Source organism: Trematomus bernacchii, unplaced genomic scaffold (genome assembly GCF_902827165.1).
Source record: "Trematomus bernacchii unplaced genomic scaffold, fTreBer1.1, whole genome shotgun sequence".
NCBI classification, from domain to species: Eukaryota; Metazoa; Chordata; class Actinopteri; order Perciformes; family Nototheniidae; genus Trematomus; species Trematomus bernacchii.
Genome location: NW_022987727.1, coordinates 11819290 through 11844502, shown reverse-complemented (window position 1 = coordinate 11844502; position 25213 = coordinate 11819290). Strand labels below are relative to the sequence as shown.

The 25213-nt window shown below is 40.9% G+C and overlaps 1 protein-coding gene across 1 annotated transcript in view; it reads left to right on the top strand.

Moving 5' to 3' along the window:
- Positions 1-25213, top strand: part of plxna1a (plexin A1a) — a 269839-nt gene that overhangs the window by 243088 nt on the left and 1538 nt on the right. Inside the window, 11 exon segments of the mRNA XM_034144547.1 lie at positions 1999-2096; positions 3748-3906; positions 4780-4846; positions 8583-8729; positions 10729-10888; positions 11018-11121; positions 11217-11313; positions 14316-14506; positions 17974-18143; positions 18405-18617; positions 21488-21638. Coding sequence (XP_034000438.1) covers positions 1999-2096; positions 3748-3906; positions 4780-4846; positions 8583-8729; positions 10729-10888; positions 11018-11121; positions 11217-11313; positions 14316-14506; positions 17974-18143; positions 18405-18617; positions 21488-21638 — 1557 coding nt within the window.

The following is a 25213-nucleotide window of genomic DNA, read 5'->3' as shown; positions in this document are numbered from 1 at the left end:
TCAACCAAATGTCTTGTCCATTGTAATGACTTAAAATAAAAAACAATGGAGGAGAGGGGGTAAACATTTTTATTAGTGATTCACTAATATCCAAGCTCCAACAAACATTGGGGTTTTCATGAATGGGAACCATATCTAAAAATCGACCTACCCTGAACTGCCATTTTATAAATCCTAATATCATCATGGATAAATTGGATCACGTTGTTGGTCACCTCGCAAAAGTAAGCCATGCTTAGCGCCCAGCATGAATATGCCCAACAGCTTATATCAACGATTTCGTCACTTGTAAGCTCTTTTTTTCAGAAACATGACACTTCAGTAAGGTGTCCCCTGTTACAAATACAGTCCTCCTTTAATTTGAGGTGTCAGGTGGGCAGGAGGTAAAGGGATCTTACAGGTTTTCTAGTTTATGTCTAGACTTCCTTCCCCTTCTCTCTGTATTTCCCCCAGGGGTTGCCAGCGTAATCCAATGGCCTGTGTAAACCAATGCTACTAGCTTTATTGCTCTGTGTGACTGGGCTCTTCCCTAAGCTAGACAGTCACACTACACACCAGTTATCCTCACACACACACACTCACACACATACACACACACACACACACACACACACACACACCACACACACACACACACACACACACACACACACAGTGCATCAAATACACAGATATATTCTTGCAGATGCCCTTCCTAATGCTCTCTTTGAAAATGGGTAAAGACTATGCCTGTGGAGTACGCACATGCATCTCCATCCGTCTCTCTCTCTTCTTCTCTTCCACACACACACCCATCACTCTCAGTATCCACCCTGGAGGCCCCCAGAATCTCATTTAGCACTTTAGAGAGAGGCCCAGACACTTTATTATAGCACATCGGAGGAAAAAAGAAAAGATGTAACAGTGGTACAAAAGGATGACGATACAGAGAGACAGAGAGAGAGGAGAAGGTGTGTGTGTGTGTGTGTGTGTGTGTGTGTGTGTGTGTGTGTGTGTGTGTGTGTGTGTGTGTGTGTGTGTGTGTGTGTGTGTGTGTGTGTGTGTGTGTGTGTGTGTGTGTGTGTGTGTGTGTGTGTGTGTGTGTGTGTGTGTGTGTGTGTGTGTGTGTGTGTGTGTGTGTGAGACACACAAAGACAAAGAGCAGGAGAAATTAAAATGGGAGGAAGAGCAATGATGTGAAACAGTCAACAATAAGTGCCAGGGAGAGAATTAGAGCGGAGAGGAAGAAGGAGCGACAGGGAGGCGTCTTCAGGGGTTTAGGGTGTTGTTGATGGGTAGTGACAGGTGCCAGCCAGTGGAACAAGCAGGGAGCACCTCTGTCACACACACACACACACACACACACACACACACACACACACACACACACACACACACACACACACACACACACGCACACACACACACACACACACACACACACACACACACACACACACTGCTCTTCCTCTTCATCTCTTCCTCCCTCACACCCGTCTGATTCAACTTTGGAATTTTTTTTCTGTTCAAGGAACTTAATGTAAAATAAAATGGCAGTGGTAATATTCTGAGAAACTAACTTGGATTAAAGTCAGATATTTAAGAGAAAATAACATTTTAAAAGGGTTGTTGTGTATGTATCTACATTGGCCCAAACATGATGTCTTGAGTAAAGTTGTATCTATTATGGCTTTTTCACAAATAAAGTGTAGCTACATCAGTATGTGAATATGGATGTATTTCATTAAAAAAGTTGAACTACTGGAAACAAGCTGTCTCCTGTTCTGGCATCATCATCATCCCTTTCTAATTTGCATATTGGCTTTTTAAACTATTTATAATATCATACATGCAAGCTAACATACACGTCTTAAACTCAGATTTAGAGTGAGTTCTTTGAAAAGAATCCTGGGAATTTTAAAAGGCAGAGAAAACACGCATTCATATTATAATAATAACATGTTTTTACATTTGTATTTGTCTTTCTTTGAACTCTTCCCTCTATGTGTGTTTCTTCAGGTCCAGGCCAATGTTGAGAAGGCTCTGACGCTGTTTGGCCAGCTGCTGACCAAGAAGCACTTCCTGTTGACGTTCATACGAACCCTGGAGGCACAGAGGTGTCTGTCTTTACACATTTCGTTATTTTAATAATAGAGGGTTTTGGGCTACTTCATAAACAGTGTCTTCCAGTTTTGAAAAATAACTTCAAAGCAAGCTTAAAATTAGCAATCACTCAATAACTTTTTTCATTTACCCACATGATATTTCCAGCTATGGGAATAGGATCATGTAAATGTAGCATACTGCATGAAATAGTAGGTAATTGGATTCAGACAAAAAAGAGGGAAAAGAGGATAACCTGACTTTGGAAAGTATGCTTTTATCACCTGCTTAATTTCAAGGAAAGTGACATGAAAGGCCGTGCTGCCCCTTTGATTAGGACAGGAAAGGCAAATGGATAAACAGAGTAGAAACATTTTAGCAGCTCCAAAATTACCCTCAAGCACTTAGCCAAATGGTTTGTGTTAGAACAGGTGAGACACCATTTGATTAAGATTAAATGTGCATTATTATTAATAACAGCTGTTACTGTTGCTAGCAGAAACAATGCACAACGTGTTTTGGACGTAACATGGTCTGTGTTTACATTACCAAGCATCGCTAACACTCAGAGCTAACCTGTACTTGAGAGAGTATGTGTAAAAAAGCAGGAAATAAAAAAAGGAACTCACCTTATATTAAACCCACAAGAAAAAAAGCATTTGAGCTCCATTCTGTTTCAGAAATAATCCTTGATGTGGTTTGGAACATGATATGGCGTTTAATCACGGCAGCATTTAGCTATATCTGCCGGTAGAAATCTCTCTCTTCCCTCTGCAGCTCACAGTGTGCCTTTCCGTGCTCCAAAGGGGGCGGGGCCAGCAGTTACAGACCCAGAATCGGGCCCGTCCACACGGCGGCGTGCGTTGAAGCTTCAACGCTTCTGCCCATTCACTTTGAATGGGGTGACGTCACGTTTCGCCGAACTGCATTGTGGGAGCGAAGCGTAGCTTCAGAAGCGTTGCTCGCTGCAAAAGTTGAGCAATGTTCAACTTTTGAAGCTTCGGCGGAAGCGTCAGCCAATCGAATCATATGCCAGTACAAGCTCTAGCCAATCAAACCGTGTGCTTGTGTGTCCGGGGCGGGAGATTCATGTGATTGGTTCTTGGTCGAGTTTCAGCCCCCCCCGCCGGCAAGCTTTTAACGCCGTGTGGACGGGCCGTAACGGTCCACACGGCAGCGTGCGTTGAAGCTTGCCGGTGGGCATGTCTGGCGTGCGACCAACAACCAATCACATTAATCTCCCGCCCCGGACACACAAGCACGCGGTTTGATTGGCTAGAGCTTGTACTGGCATATGATTTGATTGGCTGGCGCTTCCGTCGACGCTTGAAAAGTTGAACTTTTCTCAACTTTCGAAGCGAGCAACGGAGGCAAAGCGACGCGACGGAACCACAATGCAGTTCGGCAGAGCGTGACGTCACCCCATTCAAAGTGAATGGGAAGCGTCTCCGTTGAAGCACGCGACGCTGACGTGTGGACGAGGCGTAATAGGGCTGAATAGAGGGATATGAGAGATGTCTAAAATGCATGATCTGTTTGGTATTTTAAGCAAAATACATCATAGAGATGTTTTTTATATATTTGTTTATATCTGAGACCCATAACATATGCCTAAAAATAGCATGATAGGAGATCTTTAATAATAGCTTTTCAATGCATTTCCAGATCGTTTTCCATGAGGGACCGCGGCAATGTGGCGTCCCTGATCATGACGGCGCTGCAGGGGGAGATGGAGTACGCCACCGGGGTGCTGAAGCAGCTGCTGTCCGACCTTATCGACAGGAACCTGGAGAGCAAGAACCATCCCAAGCTGCTGCTCAGGAGGTGAGCACCATGATGAAAACTAATATAGAAAACGCTGTTAAACTCCACACAGAATGTAGTGAAATCAACTTGTCATTTACTTCATATATTGTAGTGTTCTATCTTGGAGGTCTGTTGACTTGAATTAGGTTCAGTGAACACACTGCAGAGGCTTTACTAAACTCATTAAATGTAGTTTCCACGGAAAGAGGATTAGCATTACCGCTAACGTCCCACCATGCATTGCTAGAGGGAGAAAACTCTATTACTCTGACACTGTGCTTTTAGTGGAAGAAAACACACATTGTTAATATTATGAAACAGTTCTCACCGTAACAATGAAAGTTGTGTATAGAAGTCACATCCCTATTGGCCACCTGCGGTCTCAAAAATAGTTCGTAATAAATGGCATTCGAACAATCACTGCAAAAAGACTTCAAGTTAGTCTCAGTGAAGGAAAGCAAAAAGCTTTGTAATACAATACCCATACAGAACTGTCGTGACTTGTAATGAGATGTAGATCTCTCCAAAAAGCGTACTACGAACGAGAATGGGAGTTGGAGTGAACATACCTCCACCAAGGCTATTTCCCTAAATGAAAAATAATGCTTGTGTTGTGTGTATATATATTGTATGCCCTGATTCAAATCCACTCCAAAATGTAACTGGTTGTTCCTTGGCCCATTCATACCCCTTTCACCAAATATTGTGACATTTTTCTTGGTTTTTTTCATAATCCTGGTGACAGACAAAAACAACTAGAGACCAAGCAAAAACATAACCTCAAAGGCAGATGTTATTATGTCCACAAAACTATCATTGTTTATATTTAAAATCATGCAACAAGGTTGATTCATTAGAGCTTTTCTTTTTATAACGTCCCATTTTTTTCAGAACGGAGTCAGTGGCTGAGAAGATGCTGACCAACTGGTTTACCTTCCTCTTGTATAAGTTCCTCAAGGTAAGCCCAACAACCGTTTTGAAACTTCTTTCCCTATGCAATCTGTTTGCTGTATTTTGAAAACACAGATTTGTATTGTCATGTTGTTATACTGCCTGTGTGTGAGAGGCTTTTAATAAATGCAGCTGGCTTATATTATTTTCCCCATACATTTATCTCAGTGCTTTTTGTAATATTGTACCTTCAGATTTCTTGCCTATAACTGAATTATACCGACAGTAGATCAGTAAAGCTTCTTCCTTTCTGCTGTTTTAATGTTTTTTTGGGTGCATGGATCCTCTCTACTGTCATGGTTTCACTTTTGTATCCGACACGTCTCCTCCTTGATGTCGTTCCTTTATCTTACATCTTCTCCTCCTCTGATCTCTCTTTGATCGGCGCTGTCATTATTCCTCCGTCAGTCCCCTCTCCGCCTAAAGGTCATTTGCCTCGCCATGGGGTGCCATGTTGCTGTCCTCACATGCCCCCTCCTCTCATCATCCTCAACATCCATGTCCCCACTTTTTTATCCTCACTTTTAAAGGGCCTGCTTAGAAAAAGCGCATCTATTCATAAAATAGTCTCTGCTATGTGATGAAATAAACCCCACCAGGGATAATTACAAACAATGCTTAAAATGACAAAGACAGAAATGTATTTTCTTAAAAAATAAAATAGAAAGAAAAACATTTTTTTAAAGGGTTCTTTGAACAATATATGAGTGCCTTTTTTTCTCCAGCTAGAAACATATACAGATGTATATCAACTCCCCAAGAAAAAAAGTACCACAATTAAACCAATCAAATAAATAATCCAAATGATGCAGTTCACAGACATAATTATGGAAAACCAAAAGAAAAGTACACAAATCTCCATAACAAAAATATGCTAATATTTATTCTGTGCTACAATGCACAAAACATGTCACTTAAATCCCAATAACTTTTGTATTTCATTAACTAGAGAATAGTGTATCCACAGTGCATTGCTGCTGACCGCTGGCTGTTAGCGGTGCAGCATCTGATCTCTCCTCAGCTCCAGCATCATTATCCCTCTGTAATGGAAATGTCAGCATACAATCAGAGAGCCGTAATGAAGCCACTATATGGAGGAAAAGGGAATTTCATAGACAGGCATGCAGCAGCCGAGCACAGGAGGCGAAAGGCGAACCGAAAGCATAACAGCTTATCGTGATGTATGCTCCCTCTGCCTCGTTAGCAGCTGCCAGCTAATTGGCCCGGATGCTAACGAGGTTCTCGTTAAGCGGCGGAATGAGGAAGTAAGGAGGGAGAGGGAAGTGGTTGGTGGGAGAGGCGGGAAGGAGGAGAGCATGGGGTTAGAGGTGGTGGGGAGAGAGGGAAATAATAAAGAGGGGCATGACAATTACGAGGGAGGAAGAGGAGAGGGAAAGGGAAAGGGAAGGAGGTGAGGAAGAAGGAGGTAGGAGACAAAGGGGAACAATTGTGATGGACAGGAGGAGAAAAAAGTCAGGAGGAAGCAGATTGAGGTAATGATAGGGTGAAGTAAAAAAACAAAATCTGCTTTCGTAGTTTACTTTGAACCTATACTTAATTTGGACATGTTTTTCTGCTTTCCTATTCAAACCTGTATTCAAATGATTTGCCTCTGTCAAGAATAACTGTTTCAGGCTAAAGGCCATTTTTGGAAACCAAAATGCTTTTTAAAATCACTGTTTCTCACTAAAACACATTGTGTGTGTCCTTGACGTCTTACAAATGTAATTGTACTTTCCTCCTTGTAAAAAATGTGGAATGCTGTTAAGGTGATCAACAACTCTGGATAGGTTTCAAATGGTCATATTTTAATATCACAATCCATATTGTGTTTAAAGATTAGCCGTTATGTGAGTATTTTCAAGCTCCATTTATTTCATCATCAGTGCAGAAAATACCGGCTCATAGCTCATTAATCCCAATAGATGAGCATTGTATACATAGATTTTTAACAGCTTTTGTAGTAGCTACATAAAGAGCATATGGTAAAATAAAGAAAAAGAAAAAAAAACAGAAAAAAAGGAGGTGGTGTGTGTTTGAAAGAATAAGCGAGTTTTGGAGTGTGCTTGAAGGTGAGACTGATAGATTAGCACCCTCCCCTGTTCTCATCTGGACCCAATGCATCACACACACGCACGCACGCACGCACGCACGCACGCACGCACGCACACACACACACACACATCCAGGCTGAAGTGTCTCCACTGCACGGTGGATCATTAAGCTCTCGTCAGGCTGAGTATTGGCCGTGATCTGTCCTCTCACCCCCCTTAAACTGCCGCTGCTTCAGTCCCAGTGTTTTCCTCGGGCCCAGCTGATGACTAATGACACTATTGATTGGCAAGTGTCTTTGATGGAGGGAGAGCGGGAACAGATATAAAACATCTGTGTAGCTCTGACACGCAGACGAGAGGGGGAAGCGGATATATTTATGTAACGCTGCTTACAACTCAGAGACAGGAAGTGATCATTTAGGCTCATTCACCCGATGCTCACACCAAAATTCCATGGCCGTCCACAATAAAAAAAATTATGATTTGACTATGATTTTCTATGTGCATCTTACAGGCTGGATTTCCAAATCTATTGAATTCTCCTTTAAACTATACTTATGTGGATTTGTATTTCATGTATAATTCATGTGCAATGCCATATTAACACGCTGCCTTGACAAACCAATTTCCCAAATAGGAATCAATGAATGAATTCAAAAAATCTAATCTAATCTGCCATTAGAAGTCTGATCGTATAAGCAAGTTGTGATTTGGTTGACCTGTCGCTTAACGCCCAATATCGCAAAACACCTTTGACTCAGGGGGCTTTACAAATCCACTAACATGAATGACAACAAATACTATAATATCAAATACTCAGGCTTCGTCTGAAGAGTAGTCTTACTCTGTAAATAAACTGTAGCCTACAAAATTATTGTTTTTTCAAATGACTTTAACAGATTGTCAGATTTTCCAGGATTCAAAATGTTACAGCAGATCAAGTGAAGTGTGATGTGATTAAATCAGCCAGTAATACTTTAAGTGGGCATGTTATTTTATTTGTTTGTTTACATGAATAAGCAAAAACTCAATTATAGTCACTCATTTGTTTTTGCGTTGACAGTTACTTTATTATTTCTCTTATCGCTTGCAAAATGTCTTCCTAGACATGCTCAACACACATCAAAACAGCCCATAATGAGTCCTTATTTAATCACACTCTATGCAAATCAGATGAACTGCGACTGAATGAAAGAAATGTGAAAATCCTGTGCCCCTGACACTAATTTGCGACAGCCTTAGATATCACCCAGAGCTGTCAGAAAAGCAGATGTCAATGCTTTCAGTGTGTTATTAAGTCGAAAGATGCACCATTTTTGTATCCCCTCTTAGAGTTCATGCGATGATTCATCGGAAAGGAGGGAAGAAGAAAATGTAGAGTTTATTATGGTTATTTTTTAACATTACATTTCATTAAGCTGAACCTTTAATCCTAAGCGTCCTACAATAAGTGAGCGTTTTTTTATTTTATTTAAAACGATTTTGTATTCATTATTTCATTAATAAGCTCTTATATATTGTATGAGGTTTTTACCTACAGTAAAGGCACTGATTTTCTCAGATTTTTCCTTTTTCTCAGATTTTCTTGACATTTCCTTTTTTCTGGTCTGTTAGAATCTGAAAAAAGAAAAATCACTACTTTGGATGAACTAATGGCAACTTTTCTCTTTCTGTCTGCCCCCCCACCAGGAGTGTGCCGGGGAGCCTCTGTTCATGCTTTACTGTGCCATCAAGCAGCAGATGGAGAAGGGCCCCATCGACGCCATCACAGGAGAGGCCCGCTACTCCCTCAGCGAGGACAAGCTCATCAGACAACAGCTCGACTACAAAACACTGGTCAGTGAAGTCACCGTGTGCCTCAGGGCTAAGCTATGGTGAAACAAGTCCTCAGAGCCTCAACTTGGGTATACATGTTATTGTCTTAAAATACTCCAATTCAGTTAAAAGTTCTGATTGTAATAGGTTAAAATGGACCTATCATGCTATATTTGAATAATATAGTGTAGGACCATACCTATATAAGGCATATTTATACTTTTTTTTTTTCAAAATACCAAACAGATCATGCATTTTAGCCATGCCTCATTTCGCTCAGTTTGACAATTTCTAGCTCTGTTTTTGCAAGGGCTGATTCTGTGAGAACAGCACCATCTACTGGCCTGGCATATGTACTACAGCGTCTCCAGCGCTTTCGAACGGCAATGGCCGTGGCTGTCTCCTCCTGATTGGTGGAGTTGGCCCAATAGCCGTAGCGCCACCATCCTGACGTCAGGACAGTGTTCAAATCTGGATCAGTTTTTATCAGATCCGTTGCAGCCCCTTTTTTAGAGATTTGGGTATGGAGGAAAATAGAGAGGGTTGTGTTTTCTGACACTTGGTGAGTTCCCTGGAACACCGGGGACACATATTCATGTGTAAAAGACGTACAAAAGTGCATTTTGCATGATAGGTCCCCTTTAAAGAAACCGTTTTATCAACAAAATATACTTTAAGCATCAAAAGTAAAAGTACTCAGTATGCAGGATGGCTTTTTTCCTGATTTAAATTGTTATTGAATATTATTTTTCTGTTTTTATCAACAACAAATACATGTTTGGTATAATTATTTTTGTTGTAGTTTATCATAGTTTAGCCAAAGTGGGTACATTAGTAGTACAGCACTGCATTGACCGCAAATGTACTCAAATACTGTACTTAAAAATAAGTAAAAATACAACTTTGAGCTACGCGTACTTAACTTAGTATAAGTAATAGTAGTAACTATGGGTTATTAAATAATTTCCTCCCAAAAAATAGAAGTTTGTATCATACAACAATAAAAGTACTTAAGTAAATGTACTTTCTTACATTCGAGCACAGGGTCTGAATGACTTGATGAGTTATTATGCTTTAGTTACAACAGATGATGACAGCTCAAGCCCTAACTCATCAGCAGCTCAAACATGGCGGCCAACGTTGAACGGGTTGAAGGGTAAACATGGCGCTTTAGCATCATTTGTGTTGGGAGGGAGAACGTGAACTCCTGCCCAGCTTTTATCACGTTCTCCCTTCAAACAAAGCACTCCAGGATGGGATTGGAAACATAGACATAACTACTTGTAATCAGGGTCTGCTACGGTTGTTTTGGTTTGCACCCAAGTGTGAAGGCCGTGTTACAATAGCAACAAAACTGAAGGGACTAGGAAAATGTCCAAGTTTTCAAACAGCTGCTGCAAACAAACCAGGTGTGAAAAGGCTGTCATGTACATTCGAATGCACCTTAGTTGGCCGTGTTCTGGCTGTGGCTATGTAGCATCTCAGCATTAAAATGACCTTAAACAACCAGACCTACGTTATATAATTTGTAGGGATGTGTACTGCATTATCAACAGATGTTTTCAACAGTTTCCAAACCTGAAGAAGTGAGCGGTAGGCACACACATTGAAGAAACAGCTTAAGACAGTGTTTTTTGTTTGTACACACCATGTTTGTTTTGGGTGGAGGAAACATCTGACAATAATTCGGCTCCTGATAAAAACTTCCTGAATGTCTTGATGTGACGTTATCAGAGGAACAAGTTGAGCAAACTTATTTGAGACAGTAATTCCTTTTGTTGTTACAATTTGAAATTGCGTGGTCAGTTTGTTTTGGAAACCTGTACAATGTATATCTTGTTATTGATGTACACTTAATAAATTCTTATTAGGGGATTCTCACCTCAATGAGTGCAATAATTCCATGCTTCTTTACAACACCACAAAGTTGTGTCTTTTGTTATTGCTTTGAGTAGGAGAACTATGTTGGCAGAAAATTGGATAATTTGCATTTTAACTTTCCACCTTGTTTTCCCGCCAGACGCTGCACTGTGTGAACCCAGAGAATGAGAACGCCCAAGAGGTGACGGTCAAGTGTCTGAACTGCGACACCATCACTCAGGTCAAGGAGAAGCTGCTCGATGCGGTGTACAAAGGCAGCCCCGACTCACAGAGGCCCAAAGCCTCTGATATGGACCTGGGTAAGAGCCTCAGTACTGTACCTGCATGCATATTCTAAACTGTATGATACACAGCTGTAGTAACTGGCCAAGATTATGTAACAAATGGTAAGGTTCATTACTTTAAACTTCTCATTCCTCTTCCTGAAGAATGGCGCCAAGGTCGGATGGCCAGAATCATTCTGCAAGATGAAGATGTCACCACTAAAATCGACAATGACTGGAAACGACTCAACACTCTGGCTCACTATCAGGTACAGACGCAGCACCAAAAGCAGCCACGAGCCAGAGTTTGAACAGCTAGGCTGGTTCATCCACTGAATATTCCTGTGTGTGTTCTGGTGTTCAGGTTACAGATGGCTCACTGATCGCCCTGGTGCCAAAGCAGAACTCTGCCTATAACATCTCCAACTCCTCCACCTTCACCAAGAGCCTCAGCAGATATGGTAAGACCTCCATTCTCCATTTCACTTGACCCTATTTAAATCATTCTGTCACTGATTCCCATCCCTCCCCCCCGAATCCTCTCACTCCTCCATTTGCTCTTTGGTTATCGTGGCCATGATTGGGCTCCATTCTTTGTGAATGGCAATCCTTTTTTTATCCATCGCTATCAGCCCAGGCCAAGGCTATTTCAGGGCCACTTCCAAGCAGCCCGTAAATGACAGGCATTAAAGTAGACACCTCGATACCCAGCTGACGGAGTGTAAGAGAGAAAGAGAGAACACCTGCCCCTCAGCGATAGTCAGAGGCCCTGCATCAATATGGTATACTTCACTGGACAATTCAACTATTTAAAAGATAAATGACTCTGATACAAAATGGGTTGTAACACTCAGGCATGCAATGCTGTATTCATTGTTACTGATCTAGACTATACTAACAGCAACCTGGATTCCTTATAAAAGTAACATATCAAATGAATATGATAGTATGTCCATCTTTTTTATCCATGTGTAATATGAAAATAATATGTGACCCGCTCTATCGAAATCAGTCGGAAGTCGCAACGGCTCATTTAAAAATAAACGTGGATTTGCGTAAAAAACTATTTTTTCGGGGTTCGGGTGTTTTGTTTGATTTTAAATAAACAAAGTCTTGGCTTTCAGAATATGAAACTTTTATTTCCAAAATCACACGATAAATACATTTTTGAAGCTTGTAAAGGGAAGTTGACAGGCACCTCTCACTCGCAATCTGCTCTTCCGCAGCGCCGCACCCCCTCCCTCCGGCTGAAATTATGAATGTAAGGCATAAGTAATCATAGATAACACGGCAGGGTCCGTTACAGTTTGTTTTCATCTGATTTCAATTAAACAAAGTCTTGGCTTTCAGAATATTAAACTTGTTTCGGCAAATTTAGATGATAAATACAACTTTGAAGCTTGTAACGGCATATTTACAAGCAGAGAACGGAGTAACTTGACGTCACTGCAAGCATAACAACAGCCGGTGTTTCTCGTGAGTGTTTTCCCCGGGAAACAAACACAATATACACAAACGCAAAAATACACACACACACATACACACACACACACACACACTCACGAGCTTCCCCCAGACCAGTAATCCAAATGAAAATATTTTCCCTCCGTAGTATTTTGATCATTTGCTCCGCTAATAATCAATCAGATCGATGGATTCCAGAGAAGAGGAAACTTTGAAGGCCTTTTTCTCAAAATGATGACTCGGTGACAGCCAGTACAACAACAATCCTGATACCATTAGAAAGCTAGGAATCTCCTCTTTCCAACAGTGTATACAACTCAAAATGTGTCTTCGGGTCAATGCGACTGATTTCGATAGAGCAGGTCACATATACCTTCTCGGGTATCATTTTTACCTTTATTGGACACTGTAGACAGGAAACAGGGGTCGAACATGCGACAAACAGCCCTTCATTTATGCATTAGGCATTCTAACCATTATGCTTCTGAGCACCCCAAAATACGCATGAGCTTTTTCCGTTGTGGGCAGTTTTTGATGATTATATACTGGAGCAGGAGAGTGAGACTCCAATTTCTGTATTTAGGCCCTTGAGCAATTAGGGCCGTAAAATCAGTTCCATGATTTAATTATTTTCTTAAAACACACTTTTATAATATTTTAGATGAATAACTCCCTTTTGAACTGCCTTTTATGAATTTGGAATCATCCACAGTTTTTATTTTTTCTGCGTTTCTCCTGTATTAACCCTTAACTTGTATACGTGAGGAAACTGAACAGAACCAATAAATAGGCAGACGCTGAAAAAGCTGAAAGACGCAAAATAATGTAGTTGAATAATAATTATTCACGTGACACCAATGTGCAATGCGGTTTAGTGTAAATATATAAATAGTGCTCATAGACATTTATAAGTCTTGACAAACAAGTACCTCAGATTCTATGGTATGCTGTTGAGCTTGATCTAGTTAGAGTTGACTTGACATAAATAAGAATTAAAACATTCTAATAAACGCAACACTGAAAATGATATGTCTTGAAATCAACATGTTTTACCGTCTTACCTTGCTCAAATGCACAGCTGTAGCTATGTTGCTTCACAGCGAATACATCTTTAAAACGATGTGATTGTGGAGGTGTGTGTGTGCTCGTGCATGAATATGTGTGTGTAGGAGTGGGTGTGTTTATGAGCACGGGTAAATGTTGGTCACCAGTGGCCATGATGGGTTTGGAATCAAAGCCACTCAGCATCACGAGAGCAACAGCAATAGAACCACCCCACTCTTCTATCCCCTGCTCCCCCATTACTCTCCCGTTCACCCCTCTCTCTCCCACTCACCTTTTTGTCCCTCTGTCCATTTAGCTCACCCACCCCCCTCTTCTCCTGTCATCTCCGCTCCGTCCTTTCACCACATAGAGAGGCATTGCAACATGCATTAGCAGCTGTGTTTCTTTCACCTTCCCTTTCCCTCCTTTCCCACGAGCAACAGCTAGTCAGGAGATTTTCCTGCACCACCACGTCCCAGCTTTCTTTCCCCTCTCCGTGCTAAATGGAACAGTCGCAGATATGCATCTCTTAGCTCCGCTCTAATCAACTTTGACACTCATGCCATGAATAATTAATTAACAGACAGAAAGGAAAAACGGGAGGAGGAGAGGGAGTCACAGTCTGTGAAAGAGAGAGAAAATCATAGAAGAATCACACTCAAGTTTAGGTGATCGACATACAGAATCTGCATGTTTTATTTCTATATCACCTTACATTTGATTCAGCTAACATTTAATCCAAAGCGACATACATTAAATGCAATCAACCTTCAAGATACAAACTCAAAACAGCAAGGATCCTGCGAATTTAAAAAAGTGACACCATTTGAAGTGCTACATTAGAAGAACAGCAGGCCCCACACACTTGCTGGTTTCTGAAACTATATCAAAAGGCTTTAAAAACAAAAATCAGCGTATTCCTCCAAATAACTCTGTTTTGTGTTTCCGGCTTTAGAGAGTATGCTGAGGACAGCCAGCAGTCCAGACAGCCTACGATCCCGAACCCCCATGATCACTCCTGACCTGGAGAGTGGAACCAAATTGTGGCATCTGGTGAAGAACCACGACCACTCGGACCAGAGGGAGGGGGACCGAGGCAGCAAGATGGTGTCTGAGATCTACCTGACCAGGCTGCTAGCTACAAAAGTAAGGAGGAAACTTCACACTTTTTTACAGTCAGGCTGGAAAAAAAAACTTCAAACTGCACTTGAGACCATTGGAGAGCAGTAAAACTCCCCACTGAAACTCCGCCTAATGGAATATTTTCAGCGTTATCAGCTCTTTAAGGCGAAGGGATCCACCTCACATATTTGATGGTCTAGGAAACGACTTTTAAAGAGAGCCTGCAGGTCACTGAGGAGTCTTAAAATGTTTTAAATCACAGCATCAGAATGTAAGGTTCTCATATACCAGGTAAAGGTATATACATATAACATTTACATGAATGAATGCTATTGTCCCAAGCACTATACTGAACACATTAGTTACAATCCTCAGTAGAAACAAAGTTCCACAATAGATCAGGTATCACAATGTTCAATTCAAACTGCTTTAAAGTTGCAGCAGGTGCATTAGGTGACACATACATCTATAGAAAAGAGCCAATTTCATAAGTGCTTGACTATCTTCAATTAAATAAATAAAATGTAATAGATTCTTACAGCGGCTTCCTTCTGTACGCAACTATTATAGAGGTTGTTTTAACTTTTTAAAGTTCAAACAAACTGCCTGTTACGGCCCCTACACACGGTGGCGTGCGTTGAATCTCCCGCCCCGGACACACAAGCAGCGGTTTGATTGGCTAGAGCTTGTACTGGCATATGATTCGATTGGCTGACGCTTCCGTCGAACCTTCAAAAGTAGAACATTGCTCTACTTTTGAAGCGAGCAACGCGAGCAAAGCTACGCTTTGCTCCCACAATGCAGTTTGGCGAAGCGTGACGTCACCCGATTCAAAGTGAATGGGCAGAAGCGTTGAAGCTTCAACGCACGCCGCCGTGTGTAGTGGCCGTTATGGAAACCTTAAATGTAGATATCAGAATACTGTACATTTTCGTTGGCAAGCAAAAATGTTGCCCTTGAAAATGATAGCTACCGTCCTCTTCATCTTAGTGCTGTTTAACTCCTAAAGGCCAAAAGAGGCTCAGGTAATTAAGTATATTTAAGTGTGCTATATCCCAAGTGCCGTGCTAGTAGCTGCTGTAGGAGAGCATAACACATTTAAAGATAAAACCCTTTAAGCAGATAAGTAAAAGGTGGTAGCATACGGTATATTGACATTGGAAAAGGACCAAGCACTGATCCTTGCCGAACCACAATGGAAAGAAAGTGATGTGTTTTCCTTCCCAGGCTGAACAATCATGGAAACAATTGTAGTTTGAGTACAATTTACACTATTGTAATTATAATTATAATGGTTTGGTTTTCCGTAGAGCATTTGAGCAGTAGGGGTAACTTGAGCCTGATTTTGCATTGTGGGAAAAATATCCAAAGCCAGTGAAGCACTTATCATCTTTGTGACCACAGGTGTTGTTATGGGTGGCGTGGAAGGGTGTATTGTATTGTAGTACATTCTTGATTGATGATGAAGCTTCATCATGTTTTGGATTTACCAAACCAAATAGTGTAAAACAAAAGGATCCATTGGATACACACACACCCACATGGATAAACAGACTCATCTTGTCCATTTTGGATCCTTGCAACTTTCCTTTTCACCTTCAGTGTCTCTCAATTCAATCGGTGCGTCTCACTTCGGTTATTTTTCATTTCCTCGCTCCTCGGGCTCTGTATCACCAGAAGTTGATTTGTCTGCGCCATCTTGAGTAGCGTCCCAGTGGCCTTATTTGTGCCGGAGGACCGAGGATCGAGGATCAAGGAGTGATAACGGGGGAGTGATAATCGAGGAACTACCAGACCATCCTCCGGTGAAATCCTCAGACACTCGCCCCGCCCCCTTACTGTGTATCGCTCACTGATTGGACGATGCAGTGCATTAACTGATCTGGCTGCTGTCAGACGATCAGCTGTGCGGCGTCATCACAAACGGACGTCGCTTCACGTGACGCTCCGGAGGAAACGACGTCCCATTGCTATTAAAACTAATTTCCCTGCTTCTCGTGGTTTCCTTGCGTCTCTCCATGCTTCCCTGGTGGGAGGGACTAGTCGCAGGGAAACGACGCAAGTGAGGGACGCAAGGATTTCATTTAACCGAAGTGAGATGCACCTAATGTCTTCATTGTAAGAGGGGGATGGAAATGTAGCAATGGGCAGCATTTACAAGAGAGCACGCTTTTCAATTTCCACTGGTAATAAGGAGAAACAGATTCATAAAAATGCGCTTGTGGTGCAGAGTGCAGGGATGCAGATACAGGAGGAGTCAGGAGACAGGTTATTTGTTGAGGGATTGAAGATTTGGCCGTGTAGGGTTAGAAAAAATTAAAAAGAGGCAAATGCAATTGAGAAGCTCATTTTTTCCATGTCTCTCCTTGTCTGTCTTTCTGCGTCCGTTTGCCTGGGCATCCCGTCCATGCAGATCTCAGTTCTTTGATCTACAACAGAATTAATTCCTGTTCCATTTGGCTATGGCTGACTAAATATGATACCCAAACATTTCCTCTGTAATAGATTCTGCCAGATGGAAAAGAGTGGGAAACAAATGTGTTGTTAGGGAAATTCATTTAGCTTTATTTCATTGTATTATGTTGAAGCATTGTCATTGGTGGAAGAGCCTGCGTTCCTGTTTGTGATTCTGCAGAGCTCAGTGGGCAGAGCGAGGCAGTCACACAGCCACAGTTATAGCTGTGATTCCCATTGGGGTCATTCATATTAAAATGCACATGCTAATAGCCCATTCAGGTACTGCGATACAAGTGGCTGGAAATGGTTCACTTTATTCTGTCACAATACACAGTGAAACTATAATTATTTGTATTCTTTACCTTCTCTCTTAATAATTAACAGGAGTATAACAAATCTAAGTGAGCAGTGTTTTTGAGGGTGGCTGGATTATTCATGAGTACCAACACAAAGGTTCTCTAAACATGAATGACCAATATCAATATATTGAATACAAACTTAACAATAAACCCTTTAAAAACAAAGGTGAAAGTTGCCATAATAAGGCCAAATCCCCTGTATTCAAATGTCAAAGGAAATCAGAGACAAACTATCAGCTGGAAAGACACGATCCCAGCTCTTACCTTAGCGACGTCAAATGCCACATACTTTAGATTTTTTGATAAATGTCCATTTATACGTGTTCAGTCATAAAACTAAATAAAAAATGAGGTGCTATTTGTTATTATTTTTCTTATTAATCTTCTTATTAATTTTATAAATACAAATATATATTTCAAGTATGTGTTTTTTTTCCTATTTTAATTTAGATATTTTTCGTTTAGGTAAAAAAACTCTCTTGGATTTTAGGCATACAATCCAATGCATTGATAGAAACCAACACTAAACTCAATTCCATATTAAAGACTGGTAAAATAATTGAAGGAAAGATTTGAACAGCATGAAAACAAACTACAGTGTAATCTTAATGAACAGTTGTACCTCCTCATTATTAATGTCCCTTGTTTCCTCTCCCTCCTCGTCCTTCCCTTCAGGGCACGCTGCAGAAGTTTGTGGACGACCTGTTTGAGACCATCTTCAGCACGGCACACAGAGGCAGCGCTCTGCCGCTGGCCATCAAGTACATGTTCGACTTCCTGGACGAGCAGGCCGACAAACACTCCATCACAGACTACGATGTACGGCATACCTGGAAGAGCAACTGGTGAGTGACATTTTTTGTTTGTTTTTTGTCAGCTACAGCAGTACTTTACCTGAAGGCAGCGGCACCTACTGAGCAAGATATTTACAATATAAACCATCAGAAGAAAACCTTTAATGCACACAAAGTGATGTATTATAGACAACATTAGAAAAAGCAACCGTAGCATTCAGTTACATGCTCTTATAGCATATTTCTAAGTTACATTCAACCATCCGTTGTTACTTTTTGTTCTTAAATGTCTCTTCTGTATTGCCTCTCCAGTCTTCCTCTGCGGTTCTGGGTGAACGTCATCAAGAACCCTCAGTTTGTATTCGACATCCACAAGAACAGTATCACGGACGCTTGCCTGTCTGTGGTGGCCCAGACTTTCATGGACTCCTGTTCGACGTCAGAACACAAACTGGGAAAAGACTCACCTTCAAATAAGCTTCTCTACGCTAAAGACATCCCCAACTACAAGAACTGGGTGGAAAGGTAAGTTAAACACAGTAAGAATGACATTCAGTGCGATATTAAAGTGAAGCTGAAGTGAGAAAGCTCGATATGAGGTGTTTGAAGCCGGGAGGGTTGACTAATGCCTCAACTTCAAAGAGAAGTGAGTTAGAGTGGCGAAAGTTAATTACACTTCCAAACTACTAAGCTACAAATAACTGTGAGATTATGAGAACTTAACAGGTTGAACTTTATCTGAAGCTCACATTTGAAGCATTTCACTGGAGTCAGAGTACACAGTTTGATTAAATTAGCGTGAAGAAATCCTGTACTGTAATTACAGCCTGCTCCAGGCCCGTGAATATCAAATAGGGAGTGAAGAAAATGTCTGTAAAACCAGTTCTATCAGTTACATTTTAAACTTAAACATGTCCCTTTGACTTCGCCTGTGAAGAAGCAAGAGATGTAAACAGAAAACAAAAGTGAATGATGGAATGTTAGCAACTGTTTCTTCTTTTTTTGCTGACTGAAAAACGTCCTCTAGTTCAGTGGTTCTCAACTGGTCAGGCCTCGGGACCCACTTTTTACTTGGTCAATACATCGCGACCCAACACTCAAATCTATTCAACAAAAAATCGTGCTGTAATATATATATATACGCTTTTGAGCATACAATATTAATAAAAGTGAAGTACAGTGCATATATCCCTTATATCCCTTCACAAAACTAAAGTATGCTTTTAGAAAAGGTTTAATGAGATGATGGAATCAAAGCTGAACTATATAAAAAGGCACACATGCTGAAACCCAACCCCAGCAGGGGGGTCTGGGGGGATTCTCCCCCAGGAGATTTTTAGAAATACTAACATAAACTACGCATTCTGGTACACTCTGAGAAGAAAATCGGGCCTTCAAAATAAAAGTTTGACTTTTTCCCCCCAAAAAAAAAAAAAAAAAATCCAATTTTTTTTTTCCAACTTTTTTTTCTTCACTCACACATCCGCGACCCACTCGAAACGGGTCCGCGACCCACTTTTGGGTCGCGACCCACCAGTTGAGAACCACTGCTCTAGTTCACCCTTCATATTTTATTCAGGTCCAGGAAGTCTAACTAAACCCTGGATAAGTTTTGCACTTGCACGCATTTGTGTTGTTTCTGCTTTATGGGGAAGCGTCCAACAGTAGCTTGGGCAATGTAAAGCAGCTCCTAACACAGAATTCATTCAGAAATAATTAAGGAGACAGTATTGTGTCTGATACAGACAGTGCCAAAAACTAAGATTAGCAATCGCTAATGATTCAAAAAAGAGGTATACAATTAAATGAATTGTATATTACATCACAATTGTGCATTCTCCCTTGTTTTGGTTGCTGCAGGAGCTAAAACAGAGCAGACAATTATCCTGCCAATTCCTCTTTTTATTTCCAGCAACATACTTGAGTGTGCTACAGTAAGTCCTATAAGGCGTACAGGGAGTGTTTGCAGGCGGTGTGAGATAAGGATTTATAGGTGATGGTTAATTGGGTGCAGTTAAACCTTGTTTCTATTATGCCTCCTAACCCGCACTCAACCCCGCGCTGCCCGCTGCAGTAAACCTTGAGATAGCTGAGATATGGATTCTGCAAAACGGGTCTGGGTTCAGCTCAATATCAGGATATACTCTTAATATACTCTATTGTTTTCTGCCCGCCGCAAGTCCAATAGACGTTTTACTCCGAGGATAATGTGAATCTTGTTGCTGCTCAGACCGCATGGACCTCATAATAACAAGGGACTGTATTAAAATGATCAGGAAAGAGACGGAGGCTGAATCTTCTCTGTCAGTACACTCCATTACATCTTTTCTTATCTACTGATATTTGTTTCAAATGCACAAAAAGAAAAGACAAGGAATTCAACCATGAACATGTGAAAGTGAAATGCATGTTAAGAGAATAACAACTTTAACAATATAAGATATGTTATTCTACTGATGATATTGTAAATACACTATAAGTTTTGCAATAGTATATAAATTAGATAAATTATATCGATGATGAAAAATAGAATAAATGAAGAGATGGTAATGGGATCTTAAATAAACACTAAATAGAGAGCTCCTAGATTATCAGTTATTAAATCCAGTGTATGAGTCTGGTAAAAAAAAAACATTGTTGCGGCTTATGCATTTGAGCACAATATTTTAGCACCATCCTGAATTCCAAAAAGTTAAAATGTATATGAATTAAATGAGATTATCCTATAGTGTAATATGTAAAAATCATCGAAAATGTTGACTATCATAACTAAACCAGTTTTGCCTGAGGTGTTGCTCAAAGCATTTCATTTCTCACAAGGGTAGTCAAATATAAAGCTGGAGTTATGCAAAGTTAAAGGACCCTCCCTGACTACAAAGAACTGACTACATATTCTTACACTGACTTGCACTGAAAACATATATGTTTAATCTTAGAAAGTCAGGCATGTATAAAGGGAACTGGAAACAGCATTGGAGGCGGGGCCCCGTTTATTCCTATGAAAGTTGCTCAGTGGCGCACAAAGTCAAAATGGCCTGACAGTCTAGTACAAAAAAACGGATCATCAAGGGATCTGGGACCAGACAGCATCTTTATCACAATGTTAGTCAATGGGAAAAGTCTTAATGGGCCCTAATGACATCGGTGACTCAGACAGAAGTTGTAATACCGCCGTTTGGCCACCACAAAACCCTTTCTTCAGCTGCCAGCTCACTTCCTTGGCGTTTCTTTGCCGTCCACTCCTCTTCGGCTATACATGTCCTTGAACAAGATACTGCAACATCAATTCAACATGGAAAGTGCTCGCCAGCTGCCTGTTTGAAAACCAGTAGGTGAAGTTTTGGATGGAATAAAAATGGTTCGGTACATTAAACTCTTTCTGACCTCTCCTCTAGGTATTACTCGGATATCTCCCGCATGCCAGTCATCAGTGATCAGGACATGAGTGCCTACCTGGCAGAGCAGTCCCGCCTGCACGTCAGCCAGTTCAACAGTATGTCGGCGCTGCACGAGATCTACTCCTACATCATCAAATACAAAGACGAGGTGAGCTCCAGTGTGATCAAATGGAATGGAAAAGAACGGGGTTAGCTTTCTGTCATCCCCCATCTACTTGTTTTGACTAATGCCATGAGGTCATTTGAATTCAATTACACTGATAACCAGTCCACATTGGTAAGGGCTGGAAGGAATTATCACCATTAGGGTGCACATTAGGGGATGAGCGTACCACATTATGGAGCTAATGGAGCTTCATTAGATGGGACTTGCATGCACTGGACGTTTGGGTTCAAAATCAGGATTGTGTGTGCAGTGTTCATCTGTTAATGGAATAGTTTGTCATTTTGAGGTGTACGCTCATTTGCTTTTTTTTAATAAGATTTAGACCAGAAGATTGATACGAATTTGATCATAGCTGTCTTGTTAAACAAACAAAACAAAACAAATGTTCTGGTTTTAATTTTCTTAGCTGGACACAATTACTTTCTGAAATTTCCGCCGGGCGCTCCCTGTGTTAATAAGGTCAACAAAAACAATGACTAAATTGTTTCCTCCAAAAACTTTTTTGACATCTAAGACTAGACAATGTCGAGAAGGTGAAGGTGTAATGACAAAGAAACTGTGATTGCATCAACATGCAATATTGTTGACAAATAAAGACTGAAATGTAGTTTGAATAATAAAAACTTTATCAAAATGTCTCTTTTTTTGTTGACAAAAATATCTTGGTTGTATAGTATTAAAGTATACCCAGATTCATTTAAATAAAACAGGATGCCCTTAACTAAATTTGATTAAAAAAAAACTGAAAAGGACATTTGACATAAGAATAAATAACAAAACTAATTTGCTATCTATCACTGGTTTATTTACAACTTCACATCATCGACAAGAGAAGACAGATAAGTACACACATATATAAAGGTGACCATGCCTTTGTTTTGACGGCAAATTATAAAAAAACACTGATAATCAAAGAGGTGTTCCATTGGACCAAAAATGTGATCGACAGACCACTGAATCAAAAACAGATGTGCTCTGGTCGGATTACTCTGATATTCTCTGTCTAAACATAACCAATTCCTCTCCTCATGCATGCATCTAACTCAGGGGTCTGCAACCTTTTTGACCAAAAGAGCCATTTTGCCCCCTTTTCCACCAATTTGTTTTGTCTGGAGCCGCAAAACATATTTGATAGCTTGATAGCTTATAAAGTTGTATTTATTGTTACATCATAGACAAAAACTACAGTTTTTTTGCATGTATTATTTATTACATTATAAAACTGTTAACCTCTAATAAGAAACAAAGAACTCTTATAAGGAGAATACAAAAAAATACACAGGCCTACTTTAAAATAAATCAACACAGCACTTGGGGAGTCCTCTGCACATTTGAAGAAAATGAGGCCCACTTTGAAATAAATAAAACATATAGCTGCACCCTAAAAAGAGTTACTGAAGATCGTCAGCTGTCTTCCTCTTCCGTGTTTTTCCTCGATACGTAAAGGCTGCAGCACCTTTGAGAACTTCTCTCCACATATCAAACATACCGGTAAGCCAGCATCGTTTGCTGTGAAAGCAGATAACTCTCTCCACGCAGAATGAAACCCTCTGTGTTCCTCCGATACTTTTATTTTCTCTGATGTATCCATAGTTCGCTCATCGAGCCGGGGCTCAGGTTATTCACCTGCAAGAAAAGGCGCTGGCGTGGGACCGTAGCAGGATGTGACGCATATTTTAGTTCACCTAATTAAAACCGTTTTGTTTTTTATTTATGTGTCACAGTATCACCTCAAAATACAAGATACGAAACATTTTCAACCATGCAACAAAATATAAATAGTCCTACAAATATTTGTATTTTATTTCCTTCTTATTTATGTCTAAACTCAAGGGAGCCAGAGCAGAGGGCTTAAAGAGCCGCATGTGGCTCGAGACCCGCATGTGGCTCGAGAGCCGCGGGTTGCCGACCCCTGATCTAACCAATCTTGCATTTGCTAGAAGGAGAAAATAATCAAAAAAGTGTGTATTCTTGGTGCTTTGGGCCTTCAGAACAACCTTGTTTAGGACTACTGGAGCGCTTGGTCCAATGGGACTGAGTGTTGGGGTTATGAAGTAATGGGCTATCGCAACAATGGGCGCAATGATAATTATTGCATTTTGCATGCATTTTTTTATAAGTATAACGAACAAGATGTAACATGTTAATGACTTGGTTATTATCCTTCCTCCTTTCCATCGCTTTACATTCTGAAACCGTAATTCACCACGTTTAATATCCCACCCTCGACTTCTACCCTCTTCCTGTTCCCTATAGACAAATCTATTCCCACATGAACCTTTGCTTTCCTCAACTTTATCGTGCTTTTATTTAGCGAAAGATAGGTTCCCTCAGCCACTAACCCCCCCCCCCCCCCCCCCCCCCCCCCCCCCCTTCCTCCTGCCCATCCCTCACTAGCAACAGTATTACAGTTGTTATGCTGGCTGCTTGCAGCTGGCTCCATTCAAACCAACTGCTCCCCTTCATTAAAGCCTATTATCCAGATGTAGGCAGCTGCACGGTCTCCATCGCCTCTACCACATGCCCTGACCTAACACACACATAAACACATAAATATATACAAGCGTGCCTAACAACTCACATACACACATTTACCAGAATGTCGCACACATAAGTACAGTATTTCTTTCAAACACTGCAACAGCTCCTCCCGCCATTGTTTATGTCATACTTAATAAGATGCCAAAACACTCCTGTACACACTCCCATTAACATGCCATTATAGAAATCCTGCTGGCCCTCACACCTGCCCCCCCTCCCCCGCCAACCTTGTCCATGTTGTCAGCATCAGTTTGAAATGCAATCACTTACAGAGAAACTGAAATAAGCAGCAGAGCGCAGAAAAGCTGGTGCATCTAAGCAACAACACATTTGGGGTTAAGAAGCTCCATGCTATAGGATTGAAATAAGGGATAAAAGAAATATCTCTCCCACAAAATAATCATTTGTATAACAAATACTCACCCTGTGCTTTGACGGCGAAAGAACAATCCAAAGACTGAGAAAGGTCCTAGATGAATTCAAGTCTGCCGCTTTAACCACTGAAAAATATACTCAACGATCAGTTCACTAATTCTCACAAGACTAAGGCTGCACTCACATGATACGCGATTGGCTCTTTTCTCAACGCACGGTTGGGCGCATAATCTTGCGGTGAAAACATCCTGTTAAGTTTCATTTGTACCGTTACCTCACCTGCTAGCTAGCACCGCTACTTACAGCTGTCATCTGATTGATTGCATGTCGAGAGGTCGGTGGTGAACAAGGTCAATGTTGACATAAATTAGACTTTGAGCGGTGCCCTCAGGAAGAATTTCGAGCAGTACACAGCTACGAGGATAGCGCTTCCGCCAAGTTGGCAGCACCGCTCTTTTCAAAAAACACAACGACAACGTCAGTGCAGAGCCATTTTCTGCGTATCATGTGAATGCAGCTTTAGGCATAAATAGTACTGGTGGAATAAAGGGTGGGACGGAGGGGGTCGTTATAAAATAAAGCAAGTTCCACTACTTGTACAGTTTAATCGGTCCAATGCTAACTGAAGCTAACATGCTAAA